Source organism: Momordica charantia (genome assembly GCF_013281855.1).
Source record: "Momordica charantia cultivar OHB3-1 chromosome 7 unlocalized genomic scaffold, Mcharantia_2.0 BLBB01000007.1, whole genome shotgun sequence".
NCBI lineage: Eukaryota > Viridiplantae > Streptophyta > Magnoliopsida > Cucurbitales > Cucurbitaceae > Momordica > Momordica charantia.
In genome coordinates, this window is record NW_028275165.1 from 20,656,902 (window position 1) to 20,681,558 (window position 24,657).

The following is a 24,657-nucleotide window of genomic DNA, read 5'->3' on the forward strand; positions in this document are numbered from 1 at the left end:
AATTGACAAGATAGTATTAACATACCAATAGTACTGAAATGTTCTACAAAACAAGAATCCACAGAGGAAGTTGCCACTTAGTCTATACTAAATATTAGTATAAAAAGAATTTTCTCCAGAAGTAGGAAGAAGAAGCCTGACGAAGAATGCGTAAGATACCAACAAAATTTCAATTACCTTAAGCCCGAGATAGACCATAGATAGCAACAAGTAAATATTAACAATTAGTGAAACAAAGTCAAGGAGTAATTACCTACTTTGGAACTCCTAAAACGAAGCTAAGAATCTTTGCATGTTTTCTTATTGTGGCCAAGGCCTTTACACTTGCTACATTGGAGCTGGCGTTTAACTACTTCTAATGATTCGTTCTGTTTCATCTTCGGACGACCAGGCGGCCTTCTAGTAGGTGGAGGGGTTACTGTGACTAATTCCTGAGTAGATTCTCCCAAGATTGGTCTATCCACATTCGGGACAGGATGAATTGACTCAGCATATGTTAGGCGGTAATTCTCAACTGTGAAATATCTGGAGCAATAATCATATGGGCTCCTACCAATGCATTGAAAGACAGCAATAGCGTGGCAACAAGGCAAACCAGTGAGTTGCCATCCCTTACAGCTACAATCCCAATGATCGACATCAACAATGTCAACAGATTCCCCCCGGACCTCAAATGTGCTTCCATGGGAGAGCAAAACCTGAAATGACCGCGCTATTGATATTTCTTTCTGTAACTTTTCCTCATTTGAAGGTGTTAATTTTGTCATCCATTGATCTGACTCAACCCTGCGTCTGTATATTGTTTCCATCATTTTGCCCCGTAGTACATCAATCATCTGTGTTATAGGCAATTCATGTGCTTCAGATACAGAACAATAGAACTGCTGTCCAAAATTTGATGTGATATGGTTATACCTCGCTCCTCCAAAGAATGCATTTGCCCAGTGTTCTGGTTCACTTTGTATGATCCAATTATAAGCATCAGGTGAAATTCCTTTTATACTTTCAGCACAGCGCTGGAAATCCTCAAGTTTAGATGCGAGAGCAGCAGCATAGAAATCATTAATCATAAATCGCCTTGCCTCATGAGAAAATTGGCCCTTTAAATCATTGTTAAGCTTTTCAGCTAGATGGCGCAAACAGTAGCTATGGTAAGACTTGTCAAATATTTCAGCCAAAGACTTGTTCAGTCCATTCTGAAAATCTGCAACAAATGTAATCTGCTCTGACGTTTGCACTGCAGATTTCAATTGCAGTAAAAACCAATGCCAATTTTCATCTGTCTCAGCATCTACAACTGCAAAAGCCGCTGGAAATATACCATCTTCTCCATCTGCTGCCGTGGCGGTCAAAAACACCCCCTGGTACTTTGAGTTCAACGGAGTACTATCAAGGAAAAGGAGCGGCCGACAACCTTGCTGGAAACCAGAAATGGAGGCATGAAATGATACAAATAGGCGATGAAAGCTCGAGTCATCTTTGGTGGTGAATGAAGCAACACTTCCAGGGTTGGTTTCTTTAATCTTGTCACAGAAGTATGGCAACTGATTATATGCTTCCTTGTAGGAGCCTTGAAGTTGCTCTCTTGCAATCTCTTTTGCACGCCATGCCTGTGAATAGTTCAATTGAATTCCATATTCTCGTTTTATATCATCTGCAATATCTTTTGGCTTGTAGTTTGGGGAGACTTTTAACTTTTCCTTTATGATATTTCCCACCCATCCCCTGGTGGCCCGATATCCAGCTTTAGCAGCAGCCCCTTCACATGAATGACTTGTGTTCATTTTCTTAATACAAATCAGTTGGGTCGTAGACAACCTTGAAGCATATATTCGCCATGGACAGCCTTGGTATTTGCATTTAACAGTGACACGATGGCTGTCATTTTTCTTATACCGGTAAGCGAAACCGTGAGCAACTGAATACTTATGTAAAGCTTCTCGGAATTCACTAAAACTGTTAAACCTTTGGTCTACACCAATTATGGCATTTTCCCATTGTTGTGCAGCTTTTCGATGCTTTTCATCACTAGACCCGGCAGGAACACAAATTAAAGGGACTTCACTGGATACATCCATTCCAATCTGATCGATGGCAATGATGGTCTCAACTGCAACATCTACAGGCGCAACTACAGGAACTACTGCCTCAGAAACTGTTGTTCTACTTGACCTGCATTTTCAATTATCATTAAATTTAAAATATATCATAGGGTTCTTAGAAACATAAAGGTACTTAAATATAGAAAATTTTACCAGTTTAAATTAAATTTTATAATTATCATTAAATTTAAAAAATAATTTTTTTAACGGGAAACGAGAATTTTCATTGATATAATGAAAAGCAAAAAGAGAAAAAAAAAACTTTCAAAAGAGATAAAAGAAAAAAATGATTAACAACAATACGGGAAGATATTTTAACTTTGTAGTATTTAAATTTAAATTCATAAATAGTTAATTATACCGATAGAAAAAATAACTTCACCAACTTAGCATATAAAAGCACAAGAAAATAGTGATCACAGAGACAAAAAAGAAAAAAGTGGTGTAGAAATATAGTCATGACCGTTGAAAGGGAGGTGGCATTCGTAGAAGGTGGGGAAGAGCAGGGCAGAAGGGCTAGAGGTGTGGAGAGCATTTTTTGTAACAGCGATATAAATATCGTTTTATTTTCAATATTTTTTTGATACTCATTATATTAATTATTTTTAAAAATAAAAAAAATTATAAAAAACAAATCAAACCACAAATATGGGAAATCTGATTGGATTATGTTTGACAAAGGAACAATAACCTCCATTCCCCATCGGTAGCACTTCAAAATCCACTTGTGGTTAAGCCATCTAAAAGATCCAACTTTTCTAAAGATCACAGCTTTAGTGAAAGAGAAACATGGAAAGTAATAGGAGAATGAAGCACCCTCAAATGAAAAGAATAACAATTAAAAATGGAGGACCTCTACTGATAAAGAGAAAACCCTATGTCATTTACGTCATATTACAAACAAATAAATACTAAATATGAGCGATTAGAATGAGTGGATTTGGCTGGTTTGAAAATAAGGCAAAATTAATGGAACAAAATAAGTACAGAAAATAAACATGACTCAAAGATAACTACCTACTAGCAGGCATGTTGGATAAATTTCGAGCAGCAGCTTCCTCTGACAAGATAAACACATCAACCGTGATAGAATCCCTCAAAAATTTTACCATCCGCTTTAGATCCTTGTCCTTGGATATCGAGATGAGAGTTCTCTTGTTACCCGGAAGAAAATACTTGATGGACATTGTATGAATACTACAACTAAACATTTCTGCTACTTCTGTCTTAAAATCATCCAAATTTGTCTGCTGATCAATATCTATAGCATAGGCCTCGCCCCCATTGTAATACAGGGATCCATCTTTATTTTTCACAAACTCACCACCTGATTGGCATATAGCAATTATTTTCTTCGTAGCTGTGGCCTAAGCAATTTACACATGATAACATTACAAACAATGCCCAATAATTAAAACATCTAGTGTAAATTTTATGATAAAAGAAATGTCAGTAGCGAGATGCAGTCACAAAAGATTATAGCAGAAAAGAACAAGCAAATAAGGAAAGGTACTAATATTGAGAATATGCTCATACCAAGTATCGACTTGACGTGCTTGACAAAACGTTTGATCTTTTTTAAATAAATTCAGGGTTATTATGCAATATTTTATCAGACCTCTCGGGAAAACAAAATGATGGTTATTATTTTGAATCAATAAGCATGCACCTAAAATTTTAAGTCTAAACCTTTAAGGAAAAACAGGGGGTTGGGATCAAATCCAGCAACATTTACAAAAGCATACCAAATTAAAATTCAGAGAATATGCAACTGTACTTCATTAAAAATTCTGTGCATTATGCAATAGAATCCCTAAGGTAAATTTTGAGGCGCTCAAATGATGAGCACTAGTTACGCCTGCCCATGCGTATGGTGTGGTCATGAGCTAAGAGAGGTAAGTAATCCAAGGTGATGACCCTGTCACTCAATACTTCAGTCAATTGGTTAGATATTGGCGAGTGGCAACCATTAGATTTGTGTGAAACCGTTGGACGGGAGGCACAACTAATGCAACCACTTATAAGATCACTAAAAGGAAAAGGCCTTTCAAGTTCTTTACCTAATATTGGAGAAGTTTTTGTTCAAGCTTGCTGGGAAGAGGACGAAGAAAGCTTATATTGGAACATTCCTGATTCCACATCTCTTCAAATTGAAAGACTAGCTTTGACTTCAAGGAGGCCAGGGCGATGGTGTGAGAACTTCTAGAAAATAGGTCAAACAATGGATATTCGGGCAAACATTCATGGAAAATCTTCAAATTTGAAACTTTTTCGAGAAAAGAAAGGAAAAGCATATCAAGCCTCAACTAGTCCCAAAGTCCAAAGATCAATCCGATAATGAGAAATAAACCCTTCTTTTAAAAATAAAAAAAATAAAAAATAAAAAGTAAAAACCCTTCATGGTATTTATTAAAAAAAAATTGTAAATTGTTCCACCAAGCAACAAGTTTCAGTTTCATGGATTGGATTTATGGGCTAAATAATGGATGGGATCCATTATTGGAAGAGATTTACTTAATCTCAATAATATATGTGGTCCTTTTTCTCCGCACCAAATCTGTTTTGGCTGCTGTTTTTGCTAAATATATTTTTCTTTAAATGAGAAATCAAGCTTTTATTGAGAAAAGAATGAAAGAAAACAAGAGAACAAAGAACAAACCAAAAGCTACAAAAAAGCCAAACCAAAACAGCCTGCAACCAGGGAATCCTACCAACTAACTATACAGAAAAGGGCTTCAATCAAATATAATGAGACCTAACGAATTAATTACCATAGTCCTTGGAATATAAGGCCTAAGTAGAGGTATTTAAACCTTGCCAAAGACCATACCTCCTCCCAAGATCTCTTCTCATCCCTAATTTTTTTTTGGATTTTTTTTTGGAACAAGATAGGAACTTTTCATTGATGAATGAAAAGGAACAATACAAACTACAAAATGAGTGAACAAAAGTAAAAGTGACAATAAAAGTAGAATCAACTTAAATTAAAAGACACCACTGGAGGAGTTATAAATGCCTCCCTAATTTTTTGTTATTCCTCTACAACCACAAGCCCCACAAAACTGAAAATATTGAGAAGGGAATTAGGGAGAAAAGAGATAGTAGGTCGGCAGCAACATTGTAGAGAGTAAGGCGACTCCAGGTTGTGAAGATTGATTCTTTTTTCTAGAACAAAATATGAAAATTTTAATTGATGAATGAAAATAAACAAAGAGTTCAATGATACAAACTCCAAAATGGAGTGAGAAACAAGAGTAAAACAAAAACAAGACAGACCAATAGGATATGAAAAAAAAATTTGATAAGAATAGGATATAAAAATTAAAAGCATGAAAATGAATTCTAAGAGTCACTAATTAATCCAGATTCTGAAGATTGATTCAAAGACAGGTTTATGTATATACATGACAGCAACACAATTTCTCTCCTTTTCCTCAACTTCCCTGCACTTTTATTTGTGGAATTCTTGAAATTGAGTTGTAAATAAATTTCATTATGGATTACTAAATTCCTTGTCTTAGGGATTGGTGTAACCATTAATTGTTATAGATTTGACTTTTTTCTTCCTTGATTGAATTTATTCAAAGGTTCTAGTGGTTTTTTTATATGTTTCATGCTCTTAATCTGCTGGAAACAAATTAATTGTTTTTTTTAACAAAATATGAACTTTTCATTGATTTTAGACCAAAAATCTTACACTCGTGTGAGGTGGGTTACAATTGTATCTTAGAAGCATAACTGAAAGAGTTCTAGACTTGGGAGATCTAAAAACTCTATAGAGGTCCCTAAAAGAATTGGACTTGAAATCTTTGCAAATTATTGAAATTTAATAGAGATGTTAATTTCGTAATTAGAAAGGAGAACTTAGCCAGCAGTTGAGAAAGGCAATTGAGATATGTGAGTTCTTAGCCTATAGAATTGAGAATTATTTAGTCTTGGCTATGCTAGTTACTATTTCTTTTTTCTGATAACTGGGAGTAGCTCTTGTATACCCGGGGGCCTGCACCGGCCCAAAGGCTCGAATCTGGGAGACATCAAAGTTTTTTGGTATTAAGCTCACCGGAAGGTTTAAACTTGAGACCTCTAAGCCGGTCTCAGCCAGTATGACCAAGAGACCTCAAGCCCTTGCCAACTGGATTGCCCCTTGAGGGCTTGGCTACTTTAGTTATTCAATTCATAATTTAATCCGTGAAATCAATTTTCTAGGATGGTTTCTTTATAATATTTTCATCCGTCATTTGAATTTGCAATTTAATTGATTTCTAGTTACATTCATCAATTTTAAATAAAATTGAGCTACATAATTGACAATACTTAAGTAGGCTATAAATCCTAATCCTATAGAACAACTTTTTAACTCATCACTATATTAAAACTTTGACATCTTACACTTGCTGTAAAAAACACTTAAAAGAAGTGTAAGATACACTTAAAAGAAGATTTGAGTTAGTTGGACAACTAGGACTAAATAGAACGTATTTTTCTTGCATTAAGAAAATGGTGCAATTTCAATTGTGCATATATACTTACTTGGCCTTCCAATATAGAAGCAGATTGCCTTCCCACTTCAACTGTTTGTTCAACTACCTATACATCAAACTTCGCGTTAGGAAGGAAAAAAAAGAAAAAACATGTGCATCTTAAAAAGCTGGTTACCATTTTAGAACACTCAATTGCCGGATCAGCATCATCCATCATCTTCTTCCCAACGTTGACTAGTTCTTGACTTGATAATGCTACAGCAAAAAGGCATGCCAGTAGAATATCAAATAAAGAAGAAAGCAGATACTTGAAAAATGCCCCATATCACAGATTTGCGTTCAATAATGAATAGTCCCAGGGGTTTTCACTTCAACGCATTTTTGCTCTTCAAACCTCCACTTCACTACCTTTCTATTGCTTCTAAACACTCACAAATACAACAATAAACTTAAAAAACATAGTTCCCACAAGTATGATCATACTTTATCTCCCTTCTGTTTTAATATGTTTTTCATGGTATGAATCTTAAATATAATAACCTTGACTAGGAGGAATTAGAACTTTGTTCCCTATTTCCCAATGATTCCAATTGCCAAGGAGGATCCGAGATTTCTCAATGCCAAGTTTCTTCTCGTGATGACTGAACCATATGATATAATTAGATGTAAATTTTACTATGTTTTTAGTGACATTACTGATTTGCCCCTACCCATGGCTCATATTATGTTGGGGGCATTTTAGTACTTTCCTTTGTTGGCCAATCACCAATGACGTGGTCTTTATTCTAGCTATTAGGATAGTACTATTCTTGTTTCGTTCAATAACGAGTCATGTTACCGTCCAACTTGGCCTTATTTGTCACCAATAGGACTTTCATTTAGATCAAGATTTCTTACTGTTTTAGATTCTTGTACTACCTACTTAAAGGACCCTTCACTAATGAATTGGATGCGTTTTGAGTTTTGATTAAAAGAGCCATGAACCTTGTATCTTCGCAACTCTTGTGCTTTGCATTGCATATTCAAGAACATTCAAGGGAGAGTGATCAATTCTCTTATGGATTGTTCCAGCCTTTGAGTCAAAGAACCATACCTTATTGGTATTTGATCATCAAAGTAATCCTCCATAGAATCCTTCTTCGGGGTTGATTCTAAATAAATTTTGAGGTCTTAAAATTTGACAAGAGTTCTCCTTAAGTGAAGGAGTTTTTACCTTCAATCCTCTAGGGTTTCACATCAGAACATATCACATGAATGGGTTGAAACTGGAAACGACCAATTAATGAGTTGACAGTTTGGGCTATAAAATTGCACGTAGACAATCATTTTAGAAGTAAAAAGATGTGGTAAAGCTCTGAAAATTTTTTAGTTAGGTCTTTGATATTTGTTAAGTTTGGATAGTTTTTAATATTTGTGGGTTTGCCTTCTTTCAAGTTTGTTTTTTTAACAAGAAACAAAACCTTTCAGTGAATTGATGAAAAGAAACAAAATGTTCAAAGAGATAAACTCCAAAGAGGAGTGAAAAGAAAAGAGAAAAAAGTACAAACTACGATGGGATAATAAAGACATCCCAATTTAAAAAAGAATATATATCCTTAATAATTTCGATGATGGAGCATGTAATCTAGCCAACTCAAAACAATCGATCCGACTAAGATGTTTATCCTCAAAAATCCGTTGATTTCACTCTAACCAAATTTCTGAAATAATGGCTTTGACTCTGTTAACATCGTAGTTGGATTAGTTCACCATCTTCTATGCAATTCTACTCAAGAGCACATTTTGAGTACATTTATTATGGGTTAATGGAGAATTCTTTCAAGTTTGTTCAGATTAGATCTTTCTACTTAGTTTTTTTTTTTTTTTTTGCTTAGTAATATGCTGATGCGCTTGCGTAATTCTTCATTTCAACAATGAAAAATTATGTTTTTTAGAATGAAAAAAGAAAGATAACCAAGAGCTGATGAAGGAGTGGAGAAGTTTCACAAAACAGGGCAGGGATGGAAATGATGAAGTAATAAACGAGGAAGTCGGTACTAGTTGTAATGACATTACAATATACTATGTAGAATCAAAGCAAATGGGACCAGATAACCAACAAAAACAAAGCAAAAGAATATTCATACCAATAAAAGAGCAATAGAGGGACATTACACCATTTCTTTATGTATTTTGAGATATCCTGGGTCCGTGCTAGGGATTGTAGGGCTATGATGGAGGAGGTGCTTTTATACCCCTTTTTCGTGACAGCTGACAGGGGTCGCTTTCTATGGCAGGCTTGCTTTCTAGCTATGTTATGGGGTATTTGGCCGGAAAGCAATATTGTTCTCAATGAAAGTATTGTTCCTAAAAAAAAAAAAAAAAAAAAGGGCAATAGAGGGAAATGCACAAACAAGATGGAGTTATGCAATTTGCCACAAAGGGGACAGGCAATACATGATAACATGAACACAAGAGGTGATTTGAAGTCACACTGAACAGGGAACATTAGAACAAGACATGAAAAAACAGGCTGCAAAAAAAAGAATATTAACATCCAGTAACAATGACTTCTTCAAAAAGTTAAAGAACCCATGCACTTTCTAGTTGAATGTTTTATTCTGGAAAATATCACAGACGTTACAAACTGAAACCACTATTTATAGGCTATATAGAAAGGAAAACTAAGACCTGGAGAAACTCAATAGATTGGGACTAATTCGGTTCAAGAAAAGAAAACAAAGACTCCAAATTCAAAATAGAAGGTCCTACAGGTTCCACAGGCAGAAACTTCTCCAAAATAGATGTATGCATATTTAGCTACAAGCTACAGGTTCCACGTTCAGAAACTCCTCCAAAATATATGCATGCATATTTAGCTACAAGCTTATATATAAGAAGTCTTACATGATGTCATCTCAATATTATCATCAGTTGTAGGTTCGTCAGTGCCCCTCTCTCCAAATAGCTCAATCCTCTTATTAGCATGAGTATTCGTATACCTGTGTTCCAGCTATAAACATTAAAAACCCACAATTCAAACATTTCAATACTCAAATGCTTCAATCTCTGAACATGTTAGATCATGTGAACCAAGTCTAATCACCCAGAAAGAGTGCAACTATAATGGATGTAAAAGTTAGTATTCTCAAGGGCAGTTTTGTTTAAGATTTTCTAAAGCGTCAAGGGCATTATATGTTAGAGAGAAATAAAAGTGTTTGTTCTTGCACGAAAGTGTTAGACATTTACTGTACTAAAAGTGGAAAAGCCAAAAGCACAATAATCCCAAGCTTAGGGTATATAAGCATCCCAATTCATACATACCAATGAAAGTTTGTATGTTATTCATAAAAAATAGGGAAAGATGGAGATCATTTTGGACTATTTTCCAAACTCTAATGTTGTAAAATAAATGAAACTTTTCACACAAAGCCAACCTAAGCATACCTCAACTAGTTAAAACATCTATCTTCGATCAAAAGGTCGTGAATTCGAATTCTCTCCCCCACACGTTGTATTAAAAATAAACAATAATGAAAAGAGACAAAAGTTCAAAGAAACAACTCCCTAAAAGAGGGAGGAGACCAAACAAAAAGTAAAAGAACTAAATATAAGAGATAAAAGCATTAATCATCATGATCATGATAATCCACGAATAGCTTTGATAAAGAACACCAATGAGAAGCTTTCAAGGAGGTGACTCAATTGATCGATCCAACTACGATGCTTGCTCTCAAATATTCTTTGATTCCATTCCATCCAAGGCTCCAAAATGATGGCCTTCACTCCACTAGACCATACTAAATGAGTCCTTGAAGATGAGGGCCAACCACAATATGGAGAATATTACACTTTGAGTTAAGGCCCTCTCTCTATCGGTAAAGAGAATTTGAACCTGGTGTAAATGCTTTAAACTGAATTTTGACAGCTAAGCAAACACAAATAAGCAAAGATGAGAGACGACTTGATATTGGTTTACCAATAATCATTACAAGAACACTCTCCACTAGAAAAATGATGGAAACGGTTTCTATCTCTTACAATGATTTTCCGTTCAAAAACCTTGGAGACGAGCTTTAAAGCTTGGTGGCAGTCCTTGCAGATCCGCAGATTCTTGGTAATTCGAAGTGTTTCCCCTGCTTTAGTTTTGAGCAAGCCAAAAGCAACTGCCAATTTCTCACTATGGTAGTAAATAGGGTTATCCTTGTCCACGTCAATTTCATTTTCAGGTACATATCCTACATATCTAATACATTCTAGCATCTCATTGACTTTGACGTATATTTTATCGGCTTCAGGGTGAGCCCTTCCTCCGGCAATAAATTCATATACAACACCTTCTAGTTCAATCATGGAAAACCCAGGAGCCTTCTTCACCTCTCTATCATTCATTAGTTTTCTTACTTCTGCAACGTCTTCCCATCTACCCGCCTTCGCATATAGATTACCAAGTAAAACATAGCGTCCACTATTGGTAGGTTCTAGTTCAATTACTCTCAACCCTATTTCCTCCCCCAAATCTACGTCCCCATGAATTTTACAAGCTCCAACAAGGGCACCCAACACTCCTGCATCAGGATTCATGGGCATCTCGCTTATGAGCTTCATTGCTTCCACCAACATCCCAGCTCGCCCATACAGATCAACCATGCATCCAAAATGCTCAGTCCTAGGTTCAATGCCATAAAGTTCAATAAAATGACGGAAATAATGGCGTCCCTCTTCCACTAACCCTGAATGGGCACATGCACTGAGAACATTAAGGAAAGTTATATTGTCAGGGGTAACCATTTTCATCTCCATCTCTTTAAAAAGTTCAATGGCGGCCTCTCCCCTACCATGCATGGCCATCCCTCCAATCATGCAATTCCATGAAGAAATCCCCTTTTCAGGTAAATGAGTGAAAACTGAAAAAGCACAATCCAAGCAACCACATTTACAGTACATGTCAATAAGTGTCGTTGCAAGTTTTGAGTCCAACTCAATCCCACTTTTCTTGATATATCTGTGTATCCACTTTCCTTGCTCAAGTGCTCCCAATCCTGTGCAAGCTGACAACATGCTAGCCGCCACATACTTGTCCAAAACAATCTTCTCTGATCTCATCCTATTAAACAAACCAAATGCCTCATGAAATCGATTATTTTGGACAAAAGAAGAAATCATGGCATTCCAAGAAGCAGAGTTGTGCTCAGGCATTGACTCAAAAACTTGAAAAGCTTCATCAACAAGTCCGCATTGAGCGTACCCAGTAAGTAAAGTGGTCCAAGTCACAGCATCTGGTAGCTCAATACCATCGAAGACCCTTCTTGCATCCTCCAAGGATTGAAAATTAGCATACATGTGAATTAAATTGTTCTGAGAAAATATATCTGTTCTGAAGCCAAATTTAAGAACATGTGCATGAACTTGCTTCCCTTCCTCAATAGCATTATCAATGCAGCAAGCACGAATTAGAGAAGGGAATGTAAATTTATTGGGAAGGACAACCTTATGGAGCATTTGCAAATACAGAAGTATGCAAGCTCTAGAGGATTGCTGTTGTAAGTAACCTCTTATTAAGGTATTGTATATAAATGCATCTGGGTAGGGGATTGTCTTGAACAAGAGAAGTGCATAGTCAAGGTCTCCATTCTTTGATACAGCACAAAATTTGATGAGACGGCCCATGGCATCATTGTCAATAGAGAGACCAAGACGGATTATCTGGGAGTGAAATTGCTTGAGCTCAGACATGGATGAGCATGACTGGAGGCCGTGGATAGGTGATGTGTGAACTCTCGAGGAGTTGATAACGGATGCAGTGGGCTGAAGGGCAAGAAGTGGTGGCATTTTCCAAGTATGGAGACGTCCAAAGAACAGTTTGACAATTTCCCTTCAAATCTGCAGCACTTAAATTAGTTGCAGAACACCACGTTGTTCTTGGTTGAACTTTGTTGTCAGAATTACAATAAAGTCTGGGAAGCATGTCGATTCAACTCTAATTTTTCTCATTTTCTATGTCCAGCAAGCATCTAAATGAATTTACAGTTCCAAGTTAATGCTGATGTTGCCTACATACGACTCACAGTGCAAATTTTTTATAATGCACCAAGAGAAGCTCCCACATGTTCAAAGAACCATGTGCTGGTTTTTCCATACCTTTTACATTCCCTCATCTTTCCTGTGAGCTCTTCCAACTGCTTACTTTGTCTATTGGAATCTTTGATCTTATCCAGTTTGGAACCCATTTCTGATAGAAAGTAGAAATCAAGAGGATATCATAATGCTGATATATATGATAAAAACTATAATGCCGATATTGAATAAATGATATCAACTTCAAGTGATATTGCAGCATTACCACACAAATCCTCCAAAATTTATGAATAATTTCTCTGCTTAAGTGGGCATCTATACAGACTTAAGATTCTCATAGAGCTAGTGGCATCCAATTTAATTGACAATTTAAGAGAACCACAATTTTAGTTAGCTCCAAGGATTCATGGTAGTTTATCTAACTAAAATTCCATTTGATGACGACTTTATATAAAATTTTCTGTTTTCAAAAGTTGAGCTAATGAAAACTAGTTAAGCGGAGCCTATATTTTCTAGTTTAGTTTTTCACTTTTGAAAAATATTTTAGAAATCATAGCCAAATTTCAAAAATAGAACTAAGGGTTTTTTTAGTACAACAACATGTGGCATGGGGTTTGAACACACAACTTTTTAGTGATACCTTCCTTAACCAGTTGAATTAGGCTCAAGTTCGCAATATAACAAGAATTTTTTAAAACTACATTTTCTTATTAGATTCCAACAGAAAAAAATTAATAAATAAGCATTATCTTTAAAAACAAAAACATTGTCAGATGAACCCCAAAGATCTCCAAGTCCCAAAGGAGTTTCACTGATGTTAGGATCCTAGAATTCTAGATAACAAGCAGTCGTGTATGAAACTGCGACGAGGAATAAGATCGGGGAAGGGACACAAGTCTTAGTATCAGTGAACCAGAGTACTTTTTCAATGGTGAGTCAGAGCTTTGCTCCCTGTACCCAGGAGCACCCGTGCCCGACCCAAGGTCCGGACGGGGAGATATCAAGGATTCTTTTTTTCAAGCTCACCGAAGATCTAAAGTTGAGACCTCTAAGCCAGTATGATCAAGAGGCTTCAACCCGTTGCGAACTGGGGCCAGCGAACCAGACTACTAAAGCACCTAAACTTACAATTTTGATAATCGAATGGGACAACATCTACTGTGAACTGTGATTGGGAGTTTCACACAAAAGATTAGAAGCCATAGATAGAAAAAAGAAGTGATAATAACGAAAAGAATAAATACAAATGGAGGGAAAGGTGAATAAGACGTACGAAAGGGCCCGAAAATTGTCACGAATTTCACCATGGATCTGCTCTAACCGAGGACTCAACCGCAAGCCGCTGGTCATTCGCCGGAAGTGTGAGTTGCGATGATGTGGACAGTTTAGTGCATCTTTAGTGTCAGGTTTAGCATGGAGGAAGGTTAAGGAGAGGGGGAGAAGAAACAATCTGAACCCTAGTCGGAGTCGGAGTCGGAGGTAGGTTGGTACAACGAAACGGATAGAATGGTGAAAAGTAAGGGGGAAGAGCGAAGCGAAGAACACCGAGGGCAATTCGAAATTGAAGGTGGATAGAAGAGGAGAATATCGGGGGAAGGGGAGCAGAGAGAGAGCGAGTGTGAGAATTCAGATAGGCTGGCAATTGATTATTTGGTTTTTTTCCCTTTTTCTTTTACATATATTATTTGGTATTAACTATTAAGTTATAGTAAGACTGCACATTAATTAATTATCGGATGAGAATTTTAGAGACGAGCTCAAAGCAGTCTCTCACTACAAAGCTGCTTCATTTGGCTTTCGTACTTGTACAAACCCTTCTTAAATAATAATACAAATATTTACTTTAGTTTCAGCATTTTCAAGAACATGAATACTACAATTATAAATTTAGTTAAACACGTGATCAATCGAACAAAATACAAACAAACATGAACTTAATTGAGCAGTAATTAACACATTTATGCCTAGCCAAGAAGTCAGTAGTTTGATTTCTCTCCTCTCCAATGTACTAAAAAAAAAAAATCAAATTTTGTGGTTAAATATGTGAGATTTTTTAAATGTAAATTTTTACAATCTCAACTCTATTATTTTTTTTCTTTTACAGACCGATGAGTTTTCTTTAAGAGGGGGAACCAATGTGGTGAGTTATATTTTTGGTTTTATTTGTTTAGTTTTAAATACTGAGTAGAGACTTTTGAGTTTAATATTCACATAATCAAATTTCGACGTGAAATAAATATTTTCGAATGGATTCTTTGATAGCTTTAGACTACATCACTTTCGCTATAAAATCCAAATCAAGAGATGTGGTACGCAATGGAACTCGATGAGGACCTCTTGGTCCCTATCATTGATGGGTTAAATGGACTAAGGCATTCCCAAAACTATACCTGAAGTCATGATACTCCGTATAGACTTAAGGTTCAAGAATTCTCCAAAAAAAAAAAAAAAAATTCATAATTCATGTGGGACACCACGTTCTTAGTGATGCTTTTCAGACTCATGGCAACTACATCTACCAATAAAGTATGTCGTTCTAATCTTTCCCAAAAAAGTATGTCGTTCTAACCTTTTAAATTTTTATCTTAATATTAATTTAATAAGATATTAGTGTACAGCGAATACATGGTTGAACATCTGGAGCACCTAACATACGTATTGACAATATTGAGACAGAATTAGTTTAATGTGAATGGTAAATTAGGAGTGTATATTTGGCCAGAAGTCAATGGAGATAAATGAATACTTGGTATATATCATTTTAGGAGAAATTTACATAGATACAAGCCAAGGGTGCAAGTTATGGCTGCTTGACTGTCACTCAATACAATTCACAAGTCAGTGAAATATTTTAGGCCTCACATACTATTGTTGCCAAAAGTTCATAAAGGAATACATCCAACTTGCTTGCCTAGCCTTTTGTTTATTGCCAAAAGTTCATAAAGGGATATATCGAACTCGCTTGCCTAGCCTTTTGTTTGTGATCAGAGTGTGACAGTGAGATTACATGGGATCCCATTCCCATCTCCATTGTTTCAAATATGAATAAGATTTTAATTATCAGAGTTTAATTTTGGCCCGAGGTTTTTTTTTTCTTTATAAATAACTAAGAGTCAGAGTTCTCTCCTATATACAGAGACATTTATGTCCGCCCAAGACTCTCCTATTCATATTGCAAGGAACAATACTCAAGATGAGCATAGTGTGGCATCCCCAAATAGACAGGAGAGACTAATTACACCTACATTGTTGTGCTTCAAATATGAGAAATAAAAATAATGGGAAAGGCTGGAATGACTGTGAAGGATATTGACAAATTAAAGGATGCGAGGCCCTTTGAATTCCAATTTACCTATACTAGAACAAAGAGTGCAAGCGAGAGTAATGATTAGTTAGTTATGTGGGAGTGCATTTGTAATTAGAGAATGCAAACAAGATAGAAGTTTATTCAAAGAGAAGATATATTTATATTTCGTACGTAGTAGTGATGTTGGCCTGTAATGGTGGGATTTCTATTCCTCTTCCATGTCTTTCATCCTCTCTCCTAACTCATCTATGTTCCAACAAGTTTCGGATACAATCAATATTGAAATAGATTTTAAATTGGCAGTCAAGTCATACAAGCTTACAATTAAAACTAAAAGTGTAACAATACCATAATCCAGATTTGAACCCACTAAATTGTGTCAAATCACCACATTTCATCTAATATTATCTAATATATTGCACAACGTTTACAATTTAACCTCTAGAATTTGTTTAGAAAGAGGTCCATTAACCTGCAATTATATGATAACGAATTTTTGTGAAAGACAACGACATGGTGATTGGAAGCGTGTTATACACAAAAAACGCCCCGTTGGAAATGGCATGGAAAAGGTGGTAGAAAAACAAGAAAAAGCAGTATGAACAAAAACAACAAAATAAATGGAGAGGGCCATGGGGTTAAGAAACATACGGAATGGCGTGAAAACTGTCGCGAATTTCACCATGGATCTGATCTAATCGAGGGCTCCTCTGCACACTGCTGCTCATTCTGCCAGTGCCACGACAGTAAGCTAGGCGAGGCTGTGCGTGGGAAGTTTATTGCATTGATATCTGTTGTCCTCTAATTTGCCTTTTCTGTTTTCAACAAAATTAACGCTGAAGACCCAAGAGAGCGAGCCAGGACGCAAAAAGGAATTAAGGGAAAAATAAATAAATAAAAAATAACTCGCGAGCAAAACGATGAAACGCTGGAACGTTCGGGGGATCAAATTCAGAGTTACCAGAATGGAGGTAACTTTATAAAGGCTGGTTTGGTTGAAGTTTTTCTCTCTCTTTTTCTTGTTTTTTTTTTAATAAAATATGCTTTTGGTCTTTTTAAGTACCAAGATAGATTTCAATTCAATCTCTAACTTTTAAAAAGTGATACTTTGGTCTTCAAATTTTTATATAAAAATATTTAATAAGGGAGAATACACCATTAATTCAAGAGAGAGAAAGCGAGATAGAGTATCAATTTTACCTTTAAATATGCAGGTCCTACATAAAAATTAAAAATATTTTTATTTAGATAATGATAGAATTCTTTTACAACATGAGAGTAGTATGGAAGTTCTCCTTTTGGGAGGACTAGAAATTTTCCTTCAAAAATGCAAATGATATGTTAGAAAAAAAAAGACAAAGCAATGAAAATATATAGAAATTTTGGAAAGATAAATAATAGTAAATATTAAGGAGATGAAACTTTTAGAAAGAGATAAATTTATGCCGGAAAAAATTTTAGAGGGAAAAAGAAATTTAGTAAAGAAAAGTATGTTAAATAAAAGAAAAGTGGGGAAAATTTTGAGATTTTGGAAAACATAAACATAAATATGTTTTTAAATTTTTAAAAAAAATTTATTTAGAATTTCAAGAACGCTTTTGATAACCATTTAAGCCCGTTTGATAATCATTTTAGTTTTTGGTTTTTGGTTTTCCTTGTTTTTAGTTTTTGGTTTTCTGTTTTTTAAAAACCAAAAATAACCATTTTTTGTTTAATTGTTTTTAAAAAACAAAAAACCAAAATAGGTTTGGTAACCCTTTTTAGTTTTTTGTTTTTAAAAAGTTAAAAAATTGAAAATACATATTAGAGAGAGAATTTTATGTAGAGTAGAGATGGTGTGGGTGCGAGTGAAGATGCTCTCCCCCATTATCGGGCTCGTGAAAATTTTTAGTCTTCGTCTCCACCTCATTCTTGGGTCCGAGAGATGGTCTCGAGAAAAATTATTAGTTTTATAATTGTTTATAATTATTTTTAGAATTCAAATATAAAAAAGTGTAATAAATATATATTAATTATTTAAAAAATGGAATCGGGGACGGGGACGGGGTCGGGACATGCATTTTCTATTTTTGCGACCCAGTGGAAATCTTTGTTTCCCCAAGAAACAGGAAAATGTACATGTAAATAAACTTCTGGAGATAAATTTTAGAGAGATAAATAAAAATATTTAGGAAAAAAATAGGTTGAGAAAAGTTAAAGACAAAAAGAGAAAAATTTTGGAGAAAAAAAAGTCGAGAGGAAAAGATATATTAAAGAAAAAAAAAGAAATTATAAAGAAAGAGAAAAATGAGAGTGAAAATAAATTTAGAAATAAAAATAAGATTCAAAATATAATTTTTATTTAAAATAAATAAAAACAAAGATAAATAAAAGTTACAGTGAAAATTGAACGAGAAAATAAAATATAATTTTTAGAAGAAAAAATAGATTACGGGGACACAGAAAAGTTATAAAACATGAAATTTTCGAAACAAAAAAGTTACGAAAAATATTAATTTTTTAGAGGGGAGAATGAAACTGATCTATTAAAAAATAAACAAATACATAAAAAATGTTGGAGAGAGACAAATAACAATAAATATTCAAAATATAAAAATTGTAAAGAGAAAAAATACAGTTTATAAAGAGAAATTTAGAAATAAAAAAAAATTTAGAGTGAAAAATAAATTTTCGAGGGATAAATATGAGAAAGAAAGAAAAAGTTGAGTATTAGAAGAAGAAATGAGATTTTGAAAAACAAGAACCTGTTTTTGAAAACTATTTTTGTTTTTTGAAATTTACATAGAATTTCAAAAGGATTTTTGAAAAACAAAAAACAGAAAATTGAATTGGTTATCAAACGATCATGTTTTTGAAAAACTAAAATAAAAAACAAAAAACGAAATTATCAAAGGGACCTTAGGTTTTTTGTTTTTGGTTTTCCTAATTTACGTTTTTAAGAAACAAAAACCATATACGTTTTTATTTTCGAAAAATCGAAAATAAAAAAATATAATAAATCAGTAAGCTCTTAAATTTAATAATTTAACTTAGGGATGAATATGTAAAGGGAGAGAGAGAGGAAGTACAATAAATAGTGTCAATTCTTTTGATAATGATCCTATATACTCGTAAGTAACAAGTTTAATCTCGAAAAAATTTGATTCTGTGAACGTCTCTGTTTTGTTTTGAGCCCCTTGACCTTTGGTGCGACGATGTAAATTATGTGGTTGTGTTGTATTTTATGATACATATATTAAAAAAATTATTAGCAGCAAAGCAATACCCTTCATAAATAGTACTTTTTAAAAATTGACCTACTTACCCGAGGTAAGATCGGGAACAAGACGGATGAGGTGGTGCTGGTGGGTTGTGGGTGCGGCTGTTCCTCCTCCCGTTCCCGTTCCCGTTCCCGTTCCCATTCACCTCCCTCCGACCAATAATGTCTCTGCATCTTCCACTTCTCCAAGATTCCAACCAATATGCTGTCGTGAATCTGCACAGCATTCAGAGCCCCCTTTCCCTACCTTTAAATGGCGTTTGCTCATAGCTTATGACGGCACCCGATATGCAGGTATTTCCCCATGCGCACCACACCTTTATCTTCTTAGGTTATTTCATCATTCTCGTGTTTACTTCTACTTGTCTTGGTTAGCTCAAAGTTACCATTGAATTCATTATGAGTTATCTCAGATTCTCAGAGAAGCTCTCATTACTTTGCATTCATGCCCTACTTCAATTTAGAGTCCAATAGTTTTATAACCATGTCTAAATTATTTAAAATACAATTTTAGGGTGGCAATATCAGGAATCACCACCTACTATCCAGTGCCTCGTTGAAAAAGCCCTGACTCGAGCAACAAAGCTTGAAAGGAAGGATCTTCACTTAGTCGGTGCAAGTAGAACAGATAGGGGAGTTCATGCTTGGGGTCAGGTCTGATCACTGATGTGCCTTCTATGGAAATTTGGAAATCAATGCTTTTGCTTGCTTCCAGTTCCAACAAGTTGAGGTTTCAGGTGGCACACTTTATTACGCCATTTAACTACCATAGCTTGGAAAACGTTCATGCTGCTCTCAATGGTCTTCTTCCTGCGGATATAAGAGTTCGGGAGATTAGTCCTGCCATGCCTCACTTTCATGCTCGGTTTTCCACCATAAGCAAGGTTTATCACTACAAGATATATAATGACACCTTCTTGGATCCGTTTCACCGTTGCTACACTTACCATTGTGCTTATAAACTTAATTATGCAGTCATGAGAGAAGCTGCAAATTATTTCATTGGAAAGCATGATTTTTCTGCTTTTGCAAATGCAGCACATAATGATCGAGTGGGAAATCCAGTGAAAATCATTTTCCGTTTTGATGTCATAGAAATGGTGAGATTTGAAGGTTCTCTGGTTGGTAATTTTCATTTATAATGTGTCTGCTCCTTATAACCTACTCTTTTGTGTGAATCATTCCATCTTCAACTTACAAAAAGTTTGCGGTTATATGCTTAGCATGCGATTGTTTCTTTGTACAGGGAGCTCTTGTTCAGCTAGAAGTTGAGGGCTCAGGTTTTTTGTATAGACAAGTTCGGAATATGGTAATTATTACGTTTGTTGCACCTATCTAATCAGTGGAAGAACTTTCCGCAATTGTATGAAATGATTAAATTAAGTCCCTTGCCTGATTTTTTACTTAGTAAATGCTGATTCATAGTAGATATTAAGCTTCCTGGAAGCGTGGAATAAGTTTTTCCAGTAATTTTGCAGGTTGCCTTGTTGCTGCAAATTGGAAAGGAAGCAATTCCTCCTGATGTTGTTCCTAAGATTTTGGCTTCTCGAGACCGGAAGGAGCTTGCCAAGTATGCTTCGGGTGCTCCTCCTCAGGGGCTGTGTCTTATGACTATTAATTATAACGAGGACCATCTAAAGTTTCCATCTGATTGCCCTGAGACTAGTTTTGGTAGGCGTCATCATGTGAGCAAATGCAAACTTCCTTTTTATTGAATTGATGATGGACGTTTTTGGGTAGGCTAGTTGGCAAAGTCTTAAGATTTCTTGGTCGGTATGAAATTTGAACCTTCTGGTGAGTTTTTATACAAAAAAACCATAATGTCTCTCGGGTCTGGACCTTTGGGTAAGCACGGGTGCCCTTTGGATATAGGAGAGCAAATAAAATACGATGGGTCTGTTTTTCACTTTATCTAGGACCATAGTTTTCATAACAAAATGGTTACTGTTCACCGGTCAACTTTCTATTGAATTAACGGTGGGTCTATTTTTTCACTTCTGCCATGAGCATCATTTCTGTCGCTTGATATCCTAATGAAATGGATACTGTTCACTGGACTCGTATACAGTATAAAATTAGAAAGTCAAAAAACATAATTCAAATCAAATTTGAACTCAAATGAAACACATCAAAGAAAGTCATGCTTACGCTATCTTTTAAAAGTAATGAAAAGTTGTGATATTTTATCACATACATATTAAATTTATGCTTTATAGTAGATTTTTGTACTTCAAATTTTGTGCTCTTTGAACTTCTAATTTTGTATTAATTGGTCAGTAAATAAAAAAGAATGTTAAATGGATCAAACTAATGCCATTGGCAAGTATAGATTTAGTGGTTATAACCATTGAAGGGTAAAAAATAAAAGAACAACACTGAAAACTGAGTAGCTTCTTCAAATTTATTTATAATTTTCTTATATTATTTTTAAGATTTGAGTTCTATTTTGGTCCATAAACTTGAAGTATTATTCTATTTTCTAAACTTTAAGGTTAATTCTATTTGGATTCTTCATTAAAAAAAAAATTCAATTTTGATTCTAAAGTAGCGTTGAGGTTTTTTATTTTTATTTTTTTATTTACAAGGTGGGGTGGGAGATTATGCCAATTACCGTGGGTTGAGTTTCTTTTAACTGATTTTTTCGCTACAATTTTACTATATTATACCATTATGGTTAGCTTCCAATGGTTTTTTCAAATCTGTCAATTATAAAATCTATATTTTTTGACATGATAATTTTTTTTTTTAATATTTCAAAGGTAAAATGAACCCTTTTATTTAAATCAACGATTAACTTTTTTGTTATATATATATATATATATAATTCAAAATTTTTTTATTGCCCTAATTTAAAAACTAAACATTTTATTTAATATAGTTAATTTCAATTAAATATGATTTATTTTACTTATTTTTATTTTAGTAATTTATAAAAAAAATAGCATTTATATTTTTGTTACTTTGAATATTACTAATTTTAAAATTAAGTACATTCTTTTACTTTATTTTTCTACCTTATATATAAAATATATAAAGTATATTCTTTTACTTTTAATATTCTTTTAAATTATTGATAACTCTCCAAATAGAGAGTTATTTGGGTATAATGTTGGTATAAATTAGTTAAAGAGAACATGACTTGCACCCTTATTCACTAAGTTCGTGCTAAAAAGATCATAAATACTAGCTTTTTACAGTGTAGTATTGTCAATTGCAATTGAGCTAATTTTGCATTTTGCTACAGCTTTGACGATGCTACAGCATCAGATCCATCAACGGGATTTACCACAGTAACTCGGAGAAATATCTGGAATTTAGAGCTGGAGCCCACTTTATCCTTTGTGTTGCCCTAATTTTTTTACAAACGACTTCACACTTGGAGCTTTGAAGAAGCACTCAAGTGCTTGAAGGAGAAAGAGAAGCTCTCAGTAGGATGGATAAGGAGGAGATTCAAGGAGGAGATTCAGTCCCCAAGAACCCAAAGGACAAAGACAAGGTAGCAAGGCCTCGAAGACCGGAATTCTTGCATCTTCTTCCCTATTCTTTTTCTCATTTTATTAAGGATGGTATAAAAGTCCCCTTTTAAGGCAGCCTCCAGGAGATATTCTTCCCCACTCCATTTTGGAATCATCCATCCCAGTTGCTCGTGGAAGAAGAATAAGAAGCCCAGAAATCTGCTGCTGAAACAGAGAACAAGAGGATCCTTCTCTTCATCTTTGAATCTCTTTGTTTTATTTTCATTCTAGTTTTTATTTGATTTTCTTGTATGACTTTTTGTAACTAATCTAATTTGTGAGAGGGAGGTTGTTGTGAACCTTTGTTACTGTTTTTAAATGATGAAGAACATTGAGTTGAAGTTGTTTTATAAATTTATTTTCAATATGCTTGATCACCATGTTGGAATACCTCCTTGTTAACTTTTGGAAAATCGTAATAGGGAGCGAAATACTTCATCTCGAACTAGAGTCTACTTGAGTTTAGCGTGTGGTGACTTAGGGATAAACATCACCTAGCTTGGTCATGAAAACTGTGCATATGTATGGTGTTATTGTTTGTCTATGAATGTTAATAGTAGAAAATCTGGAAAAATTCTATGTCTGTTTGGCAAATGCTGTAGCATCGTCTGTTTAAGTCCACAAGAGTCACTTAGCTGCTTCCCTCTTACTTACTTTAATATCAGTATTTTAGTTCATATTTGCGCATTTTCCTCAGACATTTTGCTGTCATATGTCTTTAATTCATTTTAACAGTAGTTCATTCGTGTATTGTTTGGGTTGATTTACTTTAGTTTTCCTATTTGTTATAAATACTTTGCTTGTTTAAAACCCCCAATCTTAAGTGATTATTGAAGTGTGTAACAATCAATCCATGTGGATACAAACTTTTTATTACTTTCTGCGATGTGTACACTTGCATAAGGGGACATAGATCGAACCCAACACTTATATATATATATAACCAAAATAAACTACGATTTCTATTTTAAAATCACACTCTGAAAATTATATAATTTTTACAACTACCAATTATTTAAATATGGATAAAAGAGAACAATACACGTACCTTTTTCATCCCTAAATTAAGATCAAAATTTAATTATTTGATTAATTGAATTGAATCGTTTAATTTATTTTTTTATAAAGGAATTTAATTATTTAAATTTAACATTTTCAAAACTTATTTTATATCAAGACATAACTATATTGAGATAAAATTGAATTATAAATACACATAATTATAACTGAAAACAATTATATATATCTATAAATTATAAAAGAAATTTCATATTATAATTAAAAAAAATCAAGATTTATAATTGGGAGTCTAGGAAAATGTGAAATTGAAGCATTTAATTTCTCAATTGACACAATTAAATAAAAGAAATAATCAATAATAAAAGTAAGAGATGGAAAAGTAATGTAAAAATAGATAGGTAGAAATAGAAATGAGCGAGTAAAGAGGAGAGAAAAGAGGTGAAAGGCGTGAGGCCCCTCCAAGAAAACGAGGAGATAGAGAGAAATAAAATAAGAAGTTAGAATAGTATTTTGAGACAATGAAATAGTAAATTTACTGTTTTATAAGTCCTCCCCAAACAAGAACTCATGCCAGAGCCAGTACTTCCGCAAACACCCTCAAATTTTTTAAATATCTATTTTTAGTTCCTACTTATAAAAAAAAATATTCATTTTGATCATTATATTTATTTTACTTTTAGATTTAAGAAGTGAATAATATGACTTGGTATGCATTAACTTATCTATAATACTATGTATTGTAGTTGTTTGTTATCTATAATACTATGTATTGTAGTTGTTTGTTATAATTATTATTTTGACAAATATGTAATAAAGTCATATTGGTTGGTTGATGTGAGTACTGAATAGGTATATACTAGGTGATAAAATAATAACAAAGGCTACCAAATATGTCACGAAAGTTTAGGAGCTAAAA

General features: G+C 34.2%; 2 protein-coding genes across 4 annotated transcripts; one reads left to right on the forward strand and one right to left on the reverse strand.

Annotated features, from left to right (window-relative positions):
* Positions 1 to 145: 145 nt before the first annotated feature.
* On the reverse strand, positions 146 to 13,971 carry LOC111009921 (uncharacterized). 2 transcript variants are annotated; one of them, XM_022283159.2, is made up of 8 exons: positions 13,914 to 13,971; positions 10,604 to 12,794; positions 9,470 to 9,575; positions 6,759 to 6,838; positions 6,633 to 6,689; positions 3,120 to 3,469; positions 916 to 2,172; positions 698 to 836 (listed from the first exon to the last, which is right to left on the reverse strand). In XM_022283159.2, exons 2-8 carry the CDS (start codon positions 12,392 to 12,394, stop codon positions 833 to 835), a joined length of 3,645 nt encoding a protein of 1,214 aa, XP_022138851.2. In that variant the 5' UTR covers positions 12,395 to 12,794; positions 13,914 to 13,971; the 3' UTR covers positions 698 to 832. The 2 variants fall into 2 exon arrangements, with proteins under 2 accessions (XP_022138850.2, XP_022138851.2); XM_022283158.2 differs by having other exon boundaries at positions 146 to 2,172.
* Positions 13,972 to 19,208: 5,237 nt separating this feature from the next.
* Positions 19,209 to 23,086, forward strand: LOC111009557 (Pseudouridine synthase family protein). 2 transcript variants are annotated; one of them, XM_088126221.1, is made up of 6 exons: positions 19,209 to 19,500; positions 19,721 to 19,860; positions 19,944 to 20,306; positions 20,453 to 20,515; positions 20,685 to 20,891; positions 22,451 to 23,086. In XM_088126221.1, exons 1-6 carry the CDS (start codon positions 19,278 to 19,280, stop codon positions 22,454 to 22,456), a joined length of 1,002 nt encoding a protein of 333 aa, XP_087982347.1. In that variant the 5' UTR covers positions 19,209 to 19,277; the 3' UTR covers positions 22,457 to 23,086. The 2 variants fall into 2 exon arrangements, with proteins under 2 accessions (XP_087982347.1, XP_022138364.1); XM_022282672.2 differs by lacking the exon at positions 22,451 to 23,086 and having other exon boundaries at positions 19,210 to 19,500; positions 20,685 to 21,200.
* Positions 23,087 to 24,657: the final 1,571 nt, after the last annotated feature.

Bases quoted from the DNA above. Each gene is read 5' to 3' on its own strand.
- LOC111009921 (XM_022283158.2), bottom strand. From the start codon at position 12,394: ATGCCACCACTTCTTGCCCTTCAGCCCACTGCATCCGTTATCAACTCC. The intron at 6,690-6,758 runs GTAACCAGCTTT...TTTGATGTATAG, and splicing joins CAATTGAGTGTTCTAAAATG to GTAGTTGAACAAACAGTTGA. The intron at 3,470-6,632 runs GTAAGTATATAT...TAAATTGCTTAG, and splicing joins CTTCTATATTGGAAGGCCAA to GCCACAGCTACGAAGAAAAT.
- LOC111009557 (XM_022282672.2), top strand. From the start codon at position 19,278: ATGAGGTGGTGCTGGTGGGTTGTGGGTGCGGCTGTTCCTCCTCCCGTT. The intron at 19,501-19,720 runs GTATTTCCCCAT...ATACAATTTTAG, and splicing joins TGACGGCACCCGATATGCAG to GGTGGCAATATCAGGAATCA. The intron at 20,516-20,684 runs GTAATTATTACG...GTAATTTTGCAG, and splicing joins ATAGACAAGTTCGGAATATG to GTTGCCTTGTTGCTGCAAAT.